Consider the following 21,163-nt stretch of genomic DNA (forward strand, 5'->3'; position numbering starts at 1 on the left):
AATAAAATCTTTTTTAAAAATCTGCCATCAATTCCCTTCAAAAGTTTGTATAAAATTTTGTGGATAGAAATACTGCCTATAATCATCATTTAGTTATGGCAGTATGTAAGTTCACTTCAAAAACTACTATAATTTTGAATGTGCAGTTTCCCTTACATACACACACACACACACACACACACACACACACACACTGTTGTCACCTGACAGTTGTGTTAATGCAATGACATTCTTTTTATTTGAATAGTATTTGTATGTTTGGCAATGAGTATTTATCTTTGTATGGATTTACCAGTCTTTGCCCAACACGTTTTCAAAAAATCTTCTGAACCCATGTCATCAAATTCATTAGGAAGGTGGACTCTCTAGAAATGACGTGGTTTTTAAAATAAGAAGATTATTGGAAGAGTGGCCCAGAGTGTGCTCTATGACAGGCATTTCTCAATAGCAAAGCTATCTTAGTGTTAATCATTAGCGTTGGTCCAATTCCTCAGGAAAGGCTTTGGTTTCTTCATAGAGTCTTATACATGTGGTTTTCAGGTCACCAAGTGAGGTGGAAACTTTATCAGAATGAAGTTATTAGAACTTTGGGATTTTCTTCTTTCTCCACTGAATCTCTTGTCCTTTTCCTAAATCTGAACCTGAAAATAAAATAAGTGCTGAAGAAAATTAAATATTCAAGACTCTCCTCCCCAAAATGCCAGACTGACATTGAAAAACATTTATCCAGTCAATGAATATAATTCTAATAATAGCTTAGGAGTCTAGAGTTTTGTACTCTATAATTTTATAGTTTCTCTGAGAAAAGGATAGAGTGGTAAATATGAAGTTCTCAGCAAGCTAAAGTTGGTATTGAAATAGTCATATCATTGGAAAAAAACGACTTTTGGGGCATATTTTGCTGTATATGTTCTGTCAGGGATCAGAATCCACTCATATAAAGATTTATGTTCTTCATGGCCACACACTAAAGACACATTATCTTACATAACCTCACAATAGCCATATGAGCTATTCCCATATAATAAATGTGAATCCTGAGGTTTACTGAAAATTAAGCCATTTCCCCAAATTTATGCAATAGATTTGGGTTTTGAAGGCAGGCAGTTCAACTCTAGAATCTAAACCTCTACAAATCCACTCGTCTTTAATTGTTTGCCAATCTGTGATATCATAGAAAGATATTTGATTTTTGTCCCCAGTTCCTGACTCAGGGCTCCTGTATCCTTTGTCATTTCCTGACAGGGTCATAGGAGCAACTAGTCTTTTGTTCTAATGAGACAACTACTCTTGGGGAGGGCCTCTTGATAGCTTCAGGATGGAAGCTGGTCACCAGAAAGAGTAGACCTTGATTAGAAGCCTGGAACTTTTCAGCCACACCTCCCAACATCCAAGGAGGGGCAAGGGGCTAGAGGTTGAATTAGTTATTGATCATACCTATGTGATAAAAACCTCCATAAAACTCCATGAACAGGGGTACCTGGGTAACTCAGTGGTTGAGCGTCTGCCTTTGGCTCAGGTTGCTCGTGATCCCAAGATCTTGAGATCGAGTCCTGCATTGGGCCCCCCATGGGGAGCCTGCTTCTCCCTCTGCCTAGTCTCTGCCTCTCCGTGTCTCTCATGAATAAATAAATAAAATCTTAAAAAACAAAAACAAAAAAACCCCCTGAACACTGAGGTTACTGAGGTTCAGAGAGCTTCTGAATTGGTGAACACATCCACGTGCCAGGATAGTGGTGTTCCCCAACTGTATAAGGACAGAAGCTCCTGTACTCTGGACCTTTCTGGACCTTACCCTTTGTACCTCTTCATCTGGCTGTTCATATCTTTTATAATAAATCTGAAATGGTAAGGAAAGAGTATATGAGTTCTGTGAGTCATTCTGATAAATTACTGAACTTGAGTTGGGGGGCAGGGGTTGTGGAAACACCAGACTTTGAAACCAAGTTGGAGAGAAGTGTGCATAACTGAGGACCTGATATTTACCACTGGCATCTGAAGGCCAGTCTTGTGGGACTCTCTTAAACCTGTGGATTCTGATGCAAACTCTGGTGGTTAGCATTTGAATTGAATTAAATTATAGGACACCTAGTTAGTGTCAGAAGTGGCTGGTATCAGGAAGAAAAAAATCACATAATCTCATAGGTAAACACACACTCTTACAAACAAAAAAAGATATCGAATTGTTTTATTTCATATTTCTTTATAAATGTGGACAAGTATTGTATTTTGTGTATATACCTGCCACTGAAATTTCCTTTCCTGTCAACTGCTTGTTGATGACCTTTGCCAGTTTTCCTACTGAGCTGTCTTTTTCCCACTGACTGCTGAGAGTTTCCTGTACATGAGCTGTATAAGCCCCATGTGTATATTGTGTGTTGCAAATATTTTCCCCCTGGCTTTTTGACCTTTGTTTTTATTTATGGTTTCTTTTCTTGCTGTGCCAACAATTTCTAAAATTTCATAATCAGACATAGCAATCTTATCCTTTATGTCTCTTTGCTTTTCATATCATGCTCAGAAAGGCCTTTTCTGATGTTACAAAAATATATATGTTTTCTTCTGGTACATTTATGATTTTACATTTTTAGGCCTCAATTTTTAATCACTTTGCAATTTATATTGATGTATTTATTCTGAAGTAGGATTCAAGTTTTTTATTTATCCAATGTGGCTGGCTGAATTCTCTAACACCTTTTACTGAATAGTTTAATTTTCCTTACTTATTTTGAATTGCTACTTTTTGGCATAGACTGAGTTTCATATTTTCTTGGATTTAATTTTGAACTCTATTCTACACCATTCTATTCCTACACCATTTCTATTTCTGTTCCTATATCATTATCATTATTATTTAATTACCTTTAATTACTTTTGCTTAGTAATATACTTTATTATCTGATAGAGCTGCTTTCTACTGACCACCACTCTGCTTGTTCAGAAATTTCCTGGCTATTCTTGGCATATTTCTTCCTTCTGAGGAATTTTGGTATCAGTTTTTAAAGTTCCACTTACCCTTTGACTTTCTGCATCTGCTCTAAGGTCTCTGGTAGAGTCATTCCAAAACTTTCAGGGAAAAAAAGGGTGATGATTCCAATGAAGACAGTCAGGCTGCCCATGACGATGTAGGGCAGAACTCTGTTGTAAGCACCTGTAAGGCACAGGAACATCAAAATTAGATACAGGGATTCTCCAGATGCTCCTGGGAAGGAGCATTTTGTAATGATGGCAAACAGTATTTGAGAGCAGTTTTAAACCTGAACATTATCAGAAGGAAAAAGGTATGCAAAATATTACAGTTTCCTTTTTGATAGAAGCCATTGCCTTTGTGATTTCCCTAATCATTTTCCTACATGATTTTGCATTATCAAAAGGTCTTTCATGCCAGTTGGCATTCTCTAAACCACTATTTAACCATGTGTGACAGATGTTCCTTTGATGGAAGTCTTTGCCTACCAAGTTTTCCCTCTCAAGGTGGAAGTCATTGGAGATGAGAGATGAGAGGATATAAGGAGAAAAGGGATATCATAGGGATAGGTACTGGCCATGATGACTGGTGTGACCTTTGCTTTTGCCTGAACCAATAAGTAGGCCGCAATGGATAGCTGGTCCAAAGAGCCAGGAGACTTAAAAAAAAAAACCTAAGTAATATGTTCAGTCTAATTTCAATCACTAAATGTCAGGCACAGTGAGGGCCCTATACCTGGCTTTGGTTTCTTTTTGCACACTTGTGTATCTTGGTTTTGTAATGTAATTGTAAGAACCATTCCACCTCTTCCTTATCTGGCATTACTTGCACAGGAGAATAATAGATCCTCATCTTGCTTCCTTTCTGTAGCAGAGATTACAGAGGAACAATATACCCAAGAATTTTATTTGAGAGAAAATGTTAATCGTGAAGTTTCTCTGAAGCATCTCTGTCACTAACAGGAGTAGCTACTGTGGAATAGAAAAGCTCTGTGTCAGACTCCTCCATTTCTTATGTACCAATGGTCTGCCCTTAGACCAAGTGAGCATAGTTTGAAAGTATAGGAAGATACAAAGGGTAAATGACATCATTCATAATAATAATGTGCTTTCTTAGGAGTTGTTCAGGGTAAACGTATGCAGTATGTTTAAGATAAGAAAATGTTTCACTTTCTCTGCAAATATGAGGGTGTACCTTTCCTAAGGATTCGTATATGGTATTTATGTACATGTTTGAACCAGTAACAAATAGACAAATAGGAAGAATAAGGAGGTGTATTAACATCTCTCACTGTCAGAGTACTTATGTAGCTTAGGCTCAGAGTGCCAGATCCTACATCCATTGAGCAACCCACTGAAGGCCCTATGTGGTGTTATTCCAGATTGATTGAGAAACGTAACTATATAAAAAATAAAATTTCCTAAAATATCATAAAGTCAAAAATAAATGATGAACTAGGAAAAATATTTACATATTTATATATGCAAAGAGCTAGTTTCTTTTAATCAGAAAGAGCTCTCACAAATCAGGGGCACCTGGGTGGCTCAGTTGGTTAAGGGTCTGACTCTTGACTTCTGCTCAGGTCATGATCTCAGGGTCCTGACATGGAGCCCTGAGTCTGACTCAGCACTCAGCAGGACTTCTGCCTGAAGATTCTCTCCCTCTGCCCTTCCCCTGAAATCACATGAGCACTTGCTTGTGCAGTTTCAATCTCTCTCTCAAATAAATAATCTTTTAAAAAAGATCGACCTTATTTATAATTAAAGAATTAGAGATGAAAGCAACTATAATATCCATTTTTCAGATAACAGATTACCAATGATTAAAAAATTGGATAATCCCCATTGCTAGTGAGGATATGGAGAAACAGGCACTCTCATATAGTGATAGATTGTAAATTAGTACAATATTTAGAGGCCAGTTTGGCAATATCTATGAAAATATTAAATTGCTCCAAGGATCCATGCATCCAAGTGTACATAATTAAATGAACAAAGGGTCTTAGGAGTATAGAGGAATGTTCATTGTAGTGTTATTTGTAATAACAAAAACCTGGAAATGGCCTAAATGTCCATCCACTGAACCTAGTTAAACAAATTATGTATATACATGCATTGGAAGAACATATACTAACTAAAAAGAAGATAAAAGCTCTATATACTGGGCAGCCTGGGTGGCTCAGTGGTTTAGCGCCACCTTCAGCCCAGGGTGTGATCCTGGAGACCCAGGATCGAGTCCCACGTCGGGGCTCCCTGCATGGAGCCTGCTTCTCCCTCTGCCTCTCTCTCTCTGTGTCTTGAATAAATAAAATCTTTAAAAAAAAAAAAAAAAAGCTCTATATACTAATATGGAAAGATATTCTGAAACAATGCTAAGTTAAAAAAGTTGTGAAACAATATATATACTTTTGTTTATGTTTTTAATTTTAGTGTGTGTGTGTATATATATATATATATATATATATATATATATTTTTTTTTTTTTTTTTTTTGCAAAACAAAATGTCTGAAGGGCTACTCACCAAAGTGTTAATATTAGCTACTTCTAGGGCTGCAATCTGGGGAGCCGAGAGAGAAGAGGTGAACTTGTACTTTTTCCAGTACTTTCTGTGCTGTTTGCATTTTTCACAATGAAAAATCTATTCCTTTATATTTGAAAAAAAAGAACAAATTGACAAGATGCATCTCACCGAGGTAAACAAAGTAGGGAGCAATGATGCTGCCCACTCTGGAGGCCATGGATGTGACCCCCACAGCCATGTTCCTGACCAGGGTGGGGTAAAGCTCTGCAGTGAACACATACAGCATGGAGAAAGCGGAGGTGATCCCAAACTTTCCTAACATCACCAGACCAATGGACAAGAAGTTGTAATCTGGAAGAGAGACCCAGGGTAAATAGAGGTGCTTTTGGAAGTAAGACTTTGTTAACAGCTGCTTTTGTTGTCCTTTTTGCTTGTATAGCAATGTTTCTAGAATATAAAGATATTCCCGGGGTACCTGGATGACTTAGTCAGTTAAGCTTCTGACTCATGATTTCAGCTCAGGTCATGATCTCAGGATCTTGAGATCAAGCCCTGAGCTGGGCTCTGCCTGCTTAAGATTCTCTCTCTCTCTCTCTCTCTCTGGGATGCCTGGTAGCTCCATGTTGAGCATCTGCCTTCGGCTAGGTTGTGATCCCAGAGTCTTGGGATCAAGTCCTGTATCAGGCTCCCTGCAGAGAGCCTGCTTCTCCCTCTGCCTGTGTCTTTGCCTTTCTTTCTGTTTCTCGTGAATAAATGAATAAAATCTTAAAAAAAAAAAAGAAAAAACTTCTCTCTCTCCCTTCCCCTCTACCCCTTCCCTCCCCACTGCTCTAAAAAAATAAGTTCCACAAGTAACACTTTCTCCTCAAATATCTTAATAACTGGACATGAGCAAAGATGGAGAGTGACACATTGCTTTCTGTTTTGTTCTACTGTTATTCAAGATCATTTATGCATTCAGGGACCTTTGTCCACTTCTATTTATTACAACAGTTTCATGGAAGTTGTTAGCATGTTAATATAGTTAAGCTTAACCTTCAACGAGAAGGAGCAATCCTTTCTATCCTGTTTATTATTATTAAAGAAATATATATTTCTATGTATAATACTATGTTATCAATGATCTACTGACAATATTAATAAAATGAGAAAGTTAGAAATGAGGAGAAAAAAGAAGCAAACATCTTCTTGTGCTCTAACTACTTAAGGATTACAGACCCTAAAAATCACGGACTTAATACTGGAACCGGCAGGTACTACACACTGCAACACTGTAATATGCTCCTTAGAGAAGAGGTTTGAAAGTACCAAGGCGATGATTCACGGCCTTAGTCTTCCTGGCAGGCAGTGATTTCTGGTCCTCTAAAGCTGACCCCCATTTCAGGGGAGTTATGACCACAGAAGATTATGTAGTTAGCTATCACTTGTCTGGTGGACCTATGAAGAACTTATAATGTAAAGGTGACACAAACAGGGTGCAGTGACTAATAATTAGTCTAGTTAAGGTTTGGATCTTTCTTGGTAAGCTGTTAATATTGTTTGTTAACTTTTACCTGCAGGTACCATCTGAATTAAGAGAAGCACACCTCCTCCCAAGAACAGTACTCCAGCTATGATATAACGCCTAGGCAGGGTTCGCAGCAGCAGCCAGGCTGTAATGTAAGCTGGAACTTCAATCAGGGCAGAAAGGAAACAGTTCAGGTAGGCATCTCCATGTAAATTTGGAGCATTGAGAGACAGAGCAAAGTAACCCACTGAGGTTAGCATCCTGAAAGACAAAAGAAAAAAGGAGAGCCTGAACCATTCAATAATCCCATGACAGTCAAGAAATTGTTTAGATCTTTCTGTCCTACAAGTAGCCACTAGCCACATATGGCTGCTTAAAGGTCAATACGTTAAAATTAAATTAAATTAACAATTAAATTAAATTAAAAATTCAGTTTTTTAGGCACACTAGCCACACTTCACCAGCTTAATGACCATATGTGACCAGTGGCTACTATAATAGACAACTCAAACATAATATATTTCATTGTTGTGGAAAGTTCTATTGGAAAGCACTAGTTTAGATATACCAACATTCAATAACACCTACCCTGATCTAATTAATTTCAATATTTCCTGAACAGTTAGTACATCCTCATGCCCTTATAATTATTATTTGAAGAAAGATCATCAGTCACATCAGTGAATACAAAATCCAGATTTTATTCTTATACAAAAGAAAAATGAAGACACATAGGTAAATACTGTGGGATTCACTCTCAGTGAATTCTAATCAGTTTATTAAAAGTCACTTGAGGGAAAAGAATGAAAGTCCCACAATGGTTCAATGTTTCACAGAGTACACACTGCATGTCCTATCATTACAATCAACTTCCACAGAACTGCAAAGCTCTTCTGGGCAAAAATAACTGCACTTTGCAGACTCCTCTGTGGAGACATTTGCTAATTATTAACATGACTGAAAAGCAGAGCATGTCTCAAAAATGTTTTCAGGAACATTGTTGGATCTTTTTATACATACTCTACCAGGTTGGGTAGTACAGGGTTAACCCAAAACAAAAGAAAAAATTAAATTTGATTGCTCTAAGGATCTTAGCGTTTCACATTTGATAATAAGTGCACTGTAGGCAAAACTAGTGACTAGTTTATTACTGGCTCAGTGATACGCAAGATACATTTGTACCAATGACAGATGCTGACCTAGAAGAAGTAAGGAGGTCTAGAGTGAGGAAAGCCCTGCTTAGGACACATTTGCTAAATCCAGAACCATAACTCTGTCATTGATTTTTTTCTAACTGCAAAACAGGATGGCCCTAAAAATAGACTCACTACAGTCTCTGAACCTTTGATTTTTTTGTGTTGCTGTTGGCGGGTAGGGATGTTCTTTTCTTCTTCCTCGTTTCTTGGAAGATACATTATTAAATCTAGACAAAGTCCATTCATTACCTCTATGCCTGAAAATCACTTGGTAGTTTGCTATTGGCAAGTGTGAAAAGCTCATCAAAGCTCCCACACCGGCAATGGGGATTCAGGTTGTTCTAATGTCACTGTTATGTTGACAGTACAGCTTCAGGAAGCGGAAGCTGAATTAGCCTCTCAGTTTCAGCAATTTTATTAGTATTAGTCCCAATTGCTTTCGGAGGGGAGGGACACTTTCCCTGTGGGCCATAGTACTGCAGACATAAATATTGTTCCCTGTGACTTTTTTTAGTATCCAGTTCCATGAATTGAATGGAGGCATTTCCAAATTACTTAGAAGTCTATAATCTTTATTTTGTTTTAGGAAGAGTCAGTCCTTGCCCTGATGTTGCTATGAATTAGAGAAAATCAGTTGTATACTTGTGTGCTGCATAGCACGTTTCTAGATCACTTATTACTTACCACAGCAGCAAAGACATAATGGTTATTGTGGCAATATTCCGAGTCCTGAACAGGTCCAGAATGAAAACTTTCTGCTGACTTTGGAGTTTTAGTTCCTGAAGCTAAAGTAATGCAAATAACCATGAGATTAAGAGGTAATGAGGAGGTATCTTCAACTACAGCAAGGTGGGAAAGATTTATGCATATGACTCTACTTCCCTTGAATATGCTCAGAAGTCTGGAATGTGAGGGGAATCAGCGCATCTACTTATATGATGCTAATTCTAACACTTGAAAATACTTGTGGCCCATTTTAGATGCAAACTTTAAAATATATAACATTGGCTTCACTGTCTTTTTATATAAAGCCTGACTGCTAATAGCCTTTTCTTGACTCATGGTCACCACCCTGGTGATTTTAATCACACAGAGGATGCTATGATCCTCTGGACCTGTTTAGTGGGTAGTGCCAAACAGCCCCAACCTGCCTCGAGGTCCATGTCTGCATTTTGGACTTTTCTTGTTGTCTCAGTGTCAGAACAGATTTGGGTAAACTGAGGGACTTTGGGCAAGTGATTATGTACTCCTTCTGAGCATCAGTTTACTTCTCTGTTAAAAAGGTATAGTAATTGGGAGTTGAAAAAATTAAATGAGATCTCACATATATAAAGCTTAGTATAGTACTTGAACCATGGTTAATGCCCAATATGTTTTAACTGTAATTATTACTATTACTATTACTATTACTGCAACACTGAGAAAAAGATTCTAGCCAGTTGGCTAGTTGCAGTTTCTTACTGCTATCAATGGGCTTTCTTCCTTTACTCTTAATCTTAATTTACTAAAGGTAACTTCCCATGTGTTAGGAATCTAGATAGCCAAACTTATTGAAACTTGTAAAGGCTCTGAGGTAGGGGATCTTTTTGGGATATGGTGTGTGTGTAATAAAGAGGCTTGAGAAGGAGTGTCTATTGTGAGGGAGTGAGACTGCCAGACTGCCTTTAGAGCAGATGCTCCCCAGATGTAAGCATCCTTCTCTCTAAGAATAACCAGATATTCCCTCCTGCTGCTCGCAGACATATTATCTTTCTTTTTCTACACTATTTGGAATGTACAGCTTTAGAGCATACCCCTGGCCATATATCACTATTATCACAACCCAAATAAAGCTCCTGCATAAACTAGTGGGAACTTGAAGTCTTCACAGAGGGTTCTGGAAGTTGTGTCATGCACGTATAGGATCTGTGCATCAGGCACAAGCTAACACTTGGTGTTTCCACAGGGCCCTTATGAAAATGCAGATTGCCAGGTCCCCCCTTGCCTGCTGAATCTGAACCTTTCCTGGGACCCCGAAGCCTAGGACTCTGTATTTTTAAAGCTCCTTGGGTGATTTTTCCCCCCTTTTGGGTGATTGTGATAACAGCCAGTTTTAGAAACCTCAGGACAAGAATATTCTTGTGTCCAGTCCTAGTCTCTGTATGGAGTCACCAAAATACCTTTGGACCAGACACCCTGAGCAGGTTGAAAGTGCTTCAGAAGGAAAGCCAGAGAAGCCCAAGATAGCTTTCCAAGGTGATACTACTCTATATTTATTTTTCTGTCCACTGCCTCTAACACAAGGTAAGAAAGCATATGCTGTTAAGCACATACTTGAACCATGGTTAATATGTACTTTGGCAACAGAGAGGCCTAGTGAGACTTCTAGCTGTATGGTTCTGGGCAAATTACTTAACTTCTCTGTACCTCAGTTTCCTCTCCTGAAAACAAGGACTTAGGGACGCCTGGGTGGCTCAGTGTTTGAGTGTCTGCCTTTGGCTCAGGTCATGATTTCAGGGCCCTGGGATGGAGCCCCTCATGGAGCCCCACATGGAAACCCACATCAGGCTCCCTGCTTAGCTGGGAGTTTGCTTCTCCCTCTGCCTGCCACCCCCCACCCCGCTCCTGCTCTCTTTCTCTCCTTCAAATAAATAAATAAAATCTTTAAAAATTTATATTTTATAGGGGCACCTGGGTGGTGCAGTGATTGAGCATCTGCCTTTGGCTCAGGTTGTGATCCTGGGGTCCTGGGATCAAGTCTCGCATCATACTCCCTGCTGGGAGCCTGCTTCTCCCTCTGCCTATGTCTCTGCCTCTCTCTGTGTGTCTTTCATAAATAAATAAATAAAATCTTTAAAAAAAAAGAAAAGAAAAAAAAAGAAAAGAAAAGAAAAGAAGAGCCTAGAGTGGTGCCTACTAGCTATGGCTTTACATGAACATCAAATAAGGTGAACACTGTGCCTGACACCTGGTTGACTCTCCATTGTCATTCTGGGCAGACCATATTTGCTGGCACAGAGTTCTGTGGATCCTCCTAAAGAGGATCCTCCCCACCCAACCTCCTTTGCCAGGAGGGGAGCAGTAGAGGTGAGCACAGGCTCCCCTTCCCTCAACGGGCATGTCCAGTAAGGCTCCACGTGTCTAACAACAGGAGCGCCAACAACAAGGCGCTGTCAGACACATGTGTTTTGACATTGGACTTTATTCTTATTTGCCCATAATTATCTCCTCTATGTTTTTTGACTGCTTTCAACCATGTATGTCTGATCTCCACTACTAAATTGTAAGTTCCTCAAAGACAGGAATCAGATCACATAGCCAAGAAATATCATCTAACAACCAGTACCACCCTGAGATGTAGAAGAGTCCACTGGATGCTCCTTAAATAAATTATTTAAGTCTGGGAATGAAATTTTTGATCAGAAGGGCAAAGGATTAAGAAATATTTGCACTGGCAGCCCTCTGAGAGCTTGGGCTCAGGGCCCTGAAATGAATCCTTCAGCTATTGCCAGGATATCTGTTTCTGTCAGAAATCCCAAAGGCCAGGGAAGAAAGCCCTCATGGTGGAACCATGGTATGCCCACCACCCTCCACAGAGTCCTGCTTTCTAGGGTAGCCAGACTTGAGTCTATGCAGACTTAAATGTGGGGCAGGTATACTGTTGCTGCAGCTGCCTTAGTCTTTTTTTTTTTTTTAAGATTTTATTTATTTATTCATGAGAGACACACACAGAATGAGAGAGAGAGGCAGAGACACAGGCAGAGGCAGAAGCAGGCTCCATGCAGGGAGCCCAATGTGGGACTCCAGGATCAAGCCCTGGGGCAAAGGCAGGTGTTAAACTGCTGAGCCACCCAGGTGTCCCTGCCCTAGTCTTCTTAAGGTATCCTGAGCAATCCCCTACCCTTCTCCTAGCCAGGAATGCCCTGCCCCATCTTCTCCATTCATCTAAGTCCCCCAACCCCTGGGTTGGACCTGCCTCTTCAGCCCTGAGTCAATCTATTTGCGCTCTCTGCAGGTACACAGCATCCACTCCTTGGATACTTAGCACTACCTCCCTCCTGGCATCATTCATGTTACATCTAATCCTCTTGACACTCTTAGCTACATGCTATGCTCCTTAAGCATAGGAACTATATCTAATTTTTCTTATTTTCTTTAGGATCTGGCACAGGCCATGGACGGAGAATCCTCAATGACTGTCAGGAAGTGCAGCTGCTATCATAATATATTATCTTTTCCTCATGGCCTCCTGCCTTCAGGGGTGAACCCTCAAGCCTACACTTTCACGCCTTTAGGTTGTTAGACACGACATACCAAGACTAGAGGCATACCCAGCTTCCTCGGCAGCTTTGGCACAATTCAGAGTATGGTGGGGAAATCCATGGATGGAATACCCTCAACCACATTTTCCCCATTTAATCTGGAATTCAAAAATCACCAGTATGTAAGTGCACCAGTGGTATGGAGCAATACCAGTAAAAAGTTGGAGATAAACTTGCTGAAGGAAAGGAGGAACTCATTTTTAATCAACACTTGCTATATACTAAGCAGTTTACATATATGATTGCACCTAGTTTCTACACAGCACTCTGAGGTGGGTTTCAGCTCAGTATTTAATCATCACAGTGTCTCTAAGGACTCACAAAGAGCCTGGATCGTAGTGAGCACACAGTGGATTAAGTTAAATAAAAAATGGATAGCTGATTTTAGGAGGACACATCTGCAAATGCTTACCTCCATAGGATCAAAAATCACCACTGGGGCAGCTATGTTGTTCATTTTTGCAGCTTTTTGGATGATATTTTCAGCCTCTCTAAATCTTCTCTGGGATATCAACCACCGGGGAGATTCGGGAATAAACCTGGAATACATTTTTAATGGTTTATAATTTTTCACAATCACAAGGTTTGATACTATTCACCATAAATTGCCCCCCCAAATTTTTATTTTGTAAGATTTTAGTCTGTTTAAAGAAAATCAGGAAGGAGGCCTCGTAAGATTTCCGTTGATAACAGGAATAATAAAGCACCTCCAAATTTCAAAGTTCTGATCAAATAACAAGGCTGATCATCAGTTGTGCTTGAAGCCAGGACCAAAAAAATGAGGAGTAACATTAACTGTGGGTGCCATAAACCAGGGCACTGGGGGACAGTCATTTCAAACTGAATAGCCAGTGAAGCTCTTAAAGAAACACAATCTAGTGTCTTTTTAGTGTGTCCATCCCTTGGAGAATTCCTGGTGCCCCAGCTGATGATGGTCAGAAGTTTATCAGGTAAAGGATGCCCTTTACCATGGAGCCATTTGTGGTTTTGTGTTTTTCCTGGAGTCAGAGGAGAAAGTGTATATATGGACACCCTCCTATGAGCTGCTATCCCTATGGCTCTCAACAGACTCCCAGGTCAGTGAGTAATCAAATCAGTTTTTAGGAAACATTGTTGTCTTTTTTTTTTTCCTAATGTCTAGAAACTTAAAATTTTTTTTATTGCACACAGTTCACTTCTTTCCTAATTTTTTCTTTTTCTTTTTTTTTTTTTAAGATTTTATTTATTTATTAGAGACACAGAAAGAGAGAGAGAAACAGAGAGACAGGCAGAGGAAGAAGCAGGCTCCATACAGGAAGCCCAACGTGGGACTCGATTCTGGGTCTCCAGGATCAGGCCCTGGCCTGAAGGCGGCGCTAAACCACTAAGCTACGGGGGCTGCCCTATTCTTTCCTAATTTTTCTATTTTTTTCTATTTCTATTTATTTTTATCATACTTACATTTATTTATATTTTCCTATTCTTTCCTACTTTTTATTTCTCAGCATCTCTTAGCCATTCTCCTTCCAGCTCTCGTTTTTCTTACCTGTCAGTACTCAATCATCCTAGAAAATAAATTACATGTAGCAGATACAGAGGCCTCCTATAAGTAAATGGGCCCCTCTGGAGCCTCAACAGGAATTAATCCCAGCGCACAACACAGCTTATCAAATGGCCAAGCCTCAGCTTCCTTCCCCAGATTCCTAGCACATGGGTTGAAAAATGAACCCAGTTTATGCCTTTTTATTTATTTATTTTTTTTTTTATTTATTTATTTATTTAAGATTTTATTTATTCATGAAAGACACACAGAGAGAGAGGCAGAGACACAGGCAAAGGGAGAAGCAGGCTCCATGCAGGGAGCCTGATGCGGGAGTCAATCCCGGGACTCCAGGATCACACTCTGGGCCGAAGGCAGGTGCTAAACCACTGAGTCACCCAGGGATCCCCTATTTAAGCCATTTTGGAATATGCCTTTAGTTGGTCCCTGTAGGAACTCTGATGTTAGGTTATTGACCTTCAGTGAACAGAGCTGTGCTGTCTGAGAAAGCTTTCTGCAGTGTTCTGTAGCTGTGTTGTCTAATAAAGTAGCCAATAAACTGCATGTGGCTATTGAGCTGGTGTAAATAATGTAAATGAGCAAATGAATTTTTTATAGTATTCACTTTAAATTAATTTGAATTTCAATAGCAGCATGTGGCTAGTGGCTACTGTGTTAGTGCAGAATTAGAGCTCTTACTTTTCAGCCATTGTATATTTCATGTATATATACAGGCACACTTCACTTCTAATTCTGAGCAATGTCGGGATGCCTGGGTGGCTCAGTGGTTGAGCATCTGCCTTTGGCTCAGGGCGTGATCCCATGGTCCCTGGATTGAGTCCCGCATTGGGCTCCCTGCATCGAGCCTGCTTCTCCCTCTGCCTATGTCTCTGCCTGCCTCTCTCTCTCTCTCTCTGTCTCTCATGAATAAATAAATAAATAAATCTTAAAAAAAAAAAAATCTGAGCAATGTCTTTCCCCCACCAGGTTGTTCTTAGAAATACCCTGCCTTTCTTTCCATAGGCTCATCATGAACCTCAAGTTCTTAATGTTTGGTCAGCTAGATATTGCAAAGCTTCCCCCATGTTGCATCTACAGGCTCCTTCCCCACCCCGTACACACATACTCCATTCATACTTGTGGTCCGTTCTTGCCAAACCTTTTAAAGGGAACTTGAGATATGAAAAATCCCCCAACCACCCTCAGGGCCCTGCATAGTAGGTCTACTCTCATTTCCAGCCCACCATACTTAGGGCTGCTGCCATCTCTACTTTTGCCATGGCTTTTTGCTGCATGGAGAATCAAGTCTAGCTGATGGTTTCAAAAGTTAGTGGAGCGCTATATTCTCTAGCCTCTCTGCAAACTGAATTCAAATAGAACAGGGGAAAGGCATTGCTGGGAAGTCTCTATCACACACTAATCAGGCAGCAGGGAGCATAGCAGCCCGAAGCCAGCTCCCCCATGACCCCAGCCCACCTAGACTGAAGAGCATGGCTTCCGGAAGCCCCACCCTCCAGAACCAGGTGTTCCTAAGAAAGCTGTTTTGTTTTTATAGGAAAATGATTAGACTGGTGTTAACTTTCAGGACAAGCACACAGCCTTGTAGCACTGGCCCTGGGGCTGCCCTCTGGGGAGGGAGGCAGTCCTGTCCCTGGGACAGTGTGCCAACAGCCAGCAGTGCTCATGAGCCAACCAGGTGACAACCAAAGGAAGAACTCTCCTTAGGGCAAGAGTAAGGCAGCTCCTCATGGAATGGACCATCTTTACTGGAAACTGAAGGGGCTGACCTATCAGACTTCCTTGATGAAATATTTGGACCTAAAACACAGGTCTAAGCTGCTGAAATTTAAATCCCTGCTAATCTTTTATGGTCCATCAGGGGCCTTTTCTCTCTCTCTCTCTCTCTCTCTCTCTCTCTCTCTGATAGAGGCACACAGTAATAAAGGTTGGTTATAACATATTTTAGAAATAGTGGTCTCTTATACCAAAATGGCAACAGGAGCCAGGGATCATAGATTACTAACATCATTTGCCTGAGGAGGCAGAGAATAACTTTGGACTTGTCTTGTCATATGTTCTGAGAGAACCTCTGGTCACCAACATCTTTTACAGTAAATTCAGTTAGCAAGGAAATTGTGGAAAGAAGATGTGATGCAGAAGATGTTGATGATTATGATTATGATATTGATGGCTCTCATTCCAGAAAATTGCCCTGCTCTTGTAAATCTGGGGTGCTTCCTTGGAGACAGAGCTGTGTAGTGAATGGCCTGTCCTTACTTACTATAAGTTTTTCTGACCTTCAGGGTGAGTTCCAGAGAAAAACCTCCAAATCAGAAGAGTATCTAACCTTTAACACACTGTCTCTCAAATTCCAGGGAACGGAGGAAAAAAGTGCTTTCTCCTCCCAGGCACAATCCATGTCAAGAATTTACTTTGAAAAATGATAGCAGTCTTAGAAGTGATAATAAGACAGCAACTGGGAGTGGTCCCACCTGTGCTAACTGATCCAACAAGGCCAAAATATGCTACCTGTCAGCCTCTATGGTTGGTTGCCTGACAGTAGCAGCAAGATAAAGGACCTTCTGGCAACTTCCTAGGCTATGTACAAAGAACAGGGAACCATGAGGGCTAGTCTAAACCATGAGATTGAAAAATGGTCAAAGAAACTTTCATTGTGTGTAAGCAGGTAGAGATCAAGTAGCTCAGTGAAACCTGTCACTGCTGGGAGATTTGATATCATGAAACCAAACCAAAAAGAATTAGAGAGAGATACCCACCCAAAAAAGCAATTCCCTTTCTTCTTGCTTAAATATGGAAATAAACCTCTCCCAAAACAAAACAAAGAAATGGGGAGTTTCCCAAAAGAAAGTATGGTTGGGACTTTATTCCATTATTCTGTCTTCCCTCACCTGAAATTTCCTACATCATCATATTGGGTGAAACTGGGGCCTGTATCTCCAAACATGTTTAATCCTGCATGAATGTGTCAAAACTGGGTGGCAGGATTGAGGAAGGAGAGAATATTTCTCTAAAACTCATTAAATGAAGGTAATCCTCTCACCTTCAAGACAAAGCAGAATAAACAGGCACACCTAGATGTTAATCACCCTGTGATAGGGAAACTTGAGGAAATTGTATTAAATTTGTATTAAATTGAGAGCACCAGGGTGGCTCAGTCAGTTAAATGTCTGCCTTCAGTTCAGGTCATGGTCCCCAAATCCTGGGATCCAGTTCCCTTGTCTGGCTTCCTGCTCAGCGGGGAGTCTGCTTCTCCTTCTCCCTCTGCCCTGCTCCCCGCTCATGCTTGCTCTATCTCTCAAATAAATAAAATCTTAAAAAAAAAAAAAAAAAAAAAAAAAAAGAAAGAAAGAAAGAAATTACACTAGTTGAATCCATAAGGGGAAAGCTTTCCTGAGAGAAAAGTTGTCGAAAGAGCCAGGTGAGGGAGAGCTTTCTAGCTCTGCCCAACAGTACCACCTCCGCAAACATCACCAACCAACAGCCGAGAGTGGAGGGAGCCTCAGTGGGGACGAGTTTCCTGAGAACGGTGCTCTGTGGGAGCGCAGTGTGGAGCAACAGACCCCAGCAACAGGCCCACCCACAGAAAGGTGAACACTCTCCTGGCCTCGGCAGCTCCACTGAGATGGGCCTGAGCGGGGCTGCGCTAGGCTCCAGCTCCAGGCCGCTGGCCCGCAGCAGGGGGCCGTCTGGGACAGAACCACACTCACCACCACAGAGGGATGCACAGCACCCCCGGCAGCGTCAGCGCCAGCAGCAGCATCCGCCAGTCTCTGATGAAGTAAGCAAACAGTGGCAGCAGCATGTAGCCAACTGCAAAAAATGTGCACACTCCTAATGTAGAGAATATAATACGAACTGACTTGCCCAGAATTTCAGTTCCTGTTCAAAACAAGGGAGGAGTATTAGCATTTTAGCTCACTTTAATATTTGCTGTTTTACATCATTACCTGGCAGTTAGGGTCTGAACTACAATTACTCAGGAAAGGGAAAAGGCATTTGCCTTAGGGCCCAGAGGAGGCGTGATTATGAAGGACAGTGGGAAGTGACCCAAGACTTGACACCTTCAAGAAGGATGAGTTTTCACGAGATTTTAAAGGAGCCACAGATTTATCTTTTGAAGGCCGTCTCATGTCACAGAAATATCATGCCCAGCCCTGAGAGGCAATCTTTTCTGAGAAAGCCACATTTCCAAAATAAACACACAGGGTGAGGAGCAGAAAGGGTGCTCCAGGAGGCTCTTCTGAGGGGCTCTGTGGGGTCATGATGCATGTAGCCTTTCCCACCTTTCCTCACTATGAACAAACAGACAAGGGATCTTGGGGAACAGTGGAAAGTTCATAGTTCATAGAGTTGTGTTAGGACACTGTTAGCTACCCTTAGGCCCTGAGAAATGATAAATAGGATCCAAAAAAAAAAAAAAAAAAAGGATCCAGCTGACCCTGAAGGTACACAGAGGGGTACACCCTCCCCCCCACCCCAGCCACCCAGGGCTGAATTCCTTGTGGCCACCGTACCCAGAGATCAGCCCCAGGCCGACATCATCTATTCAGACCAAGGAAAGAAAGAAGGAGCTATTTTGCTGGCCCAGTAGGTGGCAGCTCTAGAGCTGGCCACACACCCAGGAAACTTCACAGAGCTTTCCCAGAACACCACAAAGGCCCAAGCTTGCTTGGTGTGGGGCTTCGTTTTGGGAAAGAGAACACTAGGGTGGGGGTGGGGGGAGGGGGGAGGGGCAGGGAGTGGGGGGTGTGTGGAGTGTTGGCTTTTGCTCTGCTCAGTGTTACAGGTCTTCCAGAGATACTGCCTGCCTTTTGGAGCTCTTGGTTGGTTGCGATGGGGGAGTCCAAGAACAAGCTCCTTCTGTTGTCACGGAGCTCCAGGCCCTTTCCAGAGTCTACTCTTGGTCCTCTGACCCTGGGCCAGAGATCTGGCCAATGGCAACAGCTTTGCTTTTTGTTTGAGATCTGCCCACCATTACAGAAAAGTAGCCCAGGAAACACAAAACAGACCATTCAAAGGACCATTCAGGCTTGTCCCTCAAAAAGTATTTTCTCAGTTGTGTTAAAATGCCCTGAGCACAAGCTCAGGAATTAAGGGCGAATTCCAGAGGAGCCATATAATTACTACAGTGCATGGATCCACTTACACAAGGATTTTTTAAAAAATAAATACAGTACAGTACTGTACATGTATTTCTCTTCCTTATGATTTTCATAATAACATTTTCTTTTCTCTAGCTTACTTCATTTTAAGAATACGGTATATAATATAGAACATAATATGTGTTAATTGGATGTTTCTGTTATTAGTAAGGCTTCTGATCAACAGTAGGCTCTATTAGTAGTTAGAATCTGAGGAATTAAAAGTTATATGTGGATTTTCGACTGTGTGGGTGAAGGGTGATCAGTGCCCCAATCCCCCATTGGTATGGGTCAATTATAGTTGGTTTGTTTCCCATTCTTGCTGCCTACTTGTTCCTGATCCTCCAGCCCATTTCATCCTCACTCATCATAACTAAGATGTGTGCCTCAGTGGTTCCCTTTTGAACAACCATTTCTAAACACCAGACTGATAGACATGGCCAATAATGTGTGCCTCTCTCATTCCAGACTGTAGGTAATAGGCCTAACCACCTAGGGCACTTTTCAGCCTCTCTACTAATTTCCAAAGATAGGGCTTGACTTCTTTGAGGATTGTGAGTGGTATTTCCAGATATTTTCCTACCTCAGTAATGACCCTCTTACCATTCCACAGGCAAACCTACCTTGCCACGATTCTTAACACTTTGGCTGTAATGATCATGATGTGGGAATGAATAGGGGGATGCTTTGTCCCTAAGCATTGTTTCAGCAGTGAAGCAGCAGAGGATTTGGTTGCAGAAAAGATCAAGTGCACAGGACCAAGTGAGAATCTTATAATATCGTGAGGCCAAGGGAGCTCCCCCTACGATTCCATGACCCTGATAGGAGAAGAGAGAGAAGAGATACCAATGGATTCCTGGATAACCTCTGTCTCTAAGCTCGGGTCTCAGGCCAGAACAGTGTTGTTCTGACTTTGCACAGAAAAGGGGGAACAGAGCTTTCTAAATGTAACCCTCTGTCTTTGCGGGGAGCAACACAGATGGCATGAGTCTGAAGAGTTCCTTGTTAGCACGACTCCTTGCCCTCTGACTTTTAGACAGCCACTTCTCCTGACACATCATCATTGCTGTCACCATCATCATCTCCATAGCTAACATTTGCTTTTGAGCAGGTGCTTTGAGCCAGGTCTTCGACTACATACATTATCTCTTTGAAGTTTCACAATAATTATGAAAGAACTAATATTACCACTGGGACACCTGGGTGGCTTAGCGGTTAAGTGTCCTACTCCTGATTTCAGCTCAGTTTGTGACATCAAGATTGTGAGATCAAGCCCCACATCAGGCTCCATGCTCCCTAGGGAGTCTGTTTGAGCTTCTTTCTCCCTCTCCCTCTGCCTCTTTCTCCCACCCATTATCTCTCTCTAAAATAAATAAATCTTTTAAAAAAAAAAGATAAACTAATACTACTGCTGTTTTAATCAGCTGAGCCTTAAAGAGTTGAAGCAAATTGCCTCAATTCACACGTAGGTAGTAACTGAGGCAGCAAGGATATAAGCCTGATCTGTTTGAACTATGGATACCATCTAGAAAAAAATCACCTGGAGGCAAAGCTCAGGCCTTATCAAGCAGTGCTATAAATGAAATTCCTAAGGGAGACATTCATGGGACATGGGTCAGGCCATGTTCTCTTTGCAAGAAGTGAAGATTTGCATATTCCCTTCTTGGGCTGGTCTTTGAACCAAGGGGTGGCTGACCAGACCTCTCTGAGGAGCACTAGAAGAGGAGCCCTGCTTCCTGCAGACCTTCCATGGCCTATAGCTGCCCAACCGGTGACAGCAGAGGACAGCTGGTTGGGGATGCCTATTTTGGCCTGTTTACTCATTAGGTTTTTGCTCCTGGTTGGTCTTGGTCTGCTTGGACCTTGCAATGTCTCTTGGGAGTAAAACTCTGTCATGTAAGCCGGAGAGCATGTCCCGATCAGGAGTGTTTGCCCATTGCCTGTCACTACCACTCCAATCAGAGTACTCTCTCCAAAAGGGAGTGACTC

General features: G+C 41.4%; 1 protein-coding gene across 4 annotated transcripts in view; it reads right to left on the minus strand.

Moving 5' to 3' along the window:
- Positions 1-215: 215 nt before the first annotated feature.
- Positions 216-21,163, minus strand: part of SLC22A4 (solute carrier family 22 member 4) — a 45,089-nt gene continuing 24,141 nt past the window's right edge. Inside the window, exons 4-10 of one of the 4 annotated variants that reach the window (XM_041762224.1) lie at positions 17,741-17,912; positions 12,906-13,032; positions 8,877-8,977; positions 7,076-7,257; positions 5,658-5,840; positions 3,016-3,151; positions 216-641 (exon numbers count right to left, since the gene is read on the minus strand). In XM_041762224.1, the coding sequence (XP_041618158.1) occupies positions 566-641; positions 3,016-3,151; positions 5,658-5,840; positions 7,076-7,257; positions 8,877-8,977; positions 12,906-13,032; positions 17,741-17,912 (977 nt within the window). In that variant the 3' untranslated portion in view covers positions 216-565. Of the gene's footprint in view, positions 642-3,015; positions 3,152-5,657; positions 5,841-7,042; positions 7,258-8,876; positions 8,978-12,905; positions 13,033-17,740; positions 17,913-21,163 lie in introns of all 4 variants that reach the window. The other 3 variants (XM_041762225.1, XM_041762223.1, XM_041762226.1) reach the window with 3 other exon arrangements.

This window comes from Vulpes lagopus, chromosome 7 (assembly GCF_018345385.1).
Source record: "Vulpes lagopus strain Blue_001 chromosome 7, ASM1834538v1, whole genome shotgun sequence".
Taxonomy (NCBI): Eukaryota; Metazoa; Chordata; class Mammalia; order Carnivora; family Canidae; genus Vulpes; species Vulpes lagopus.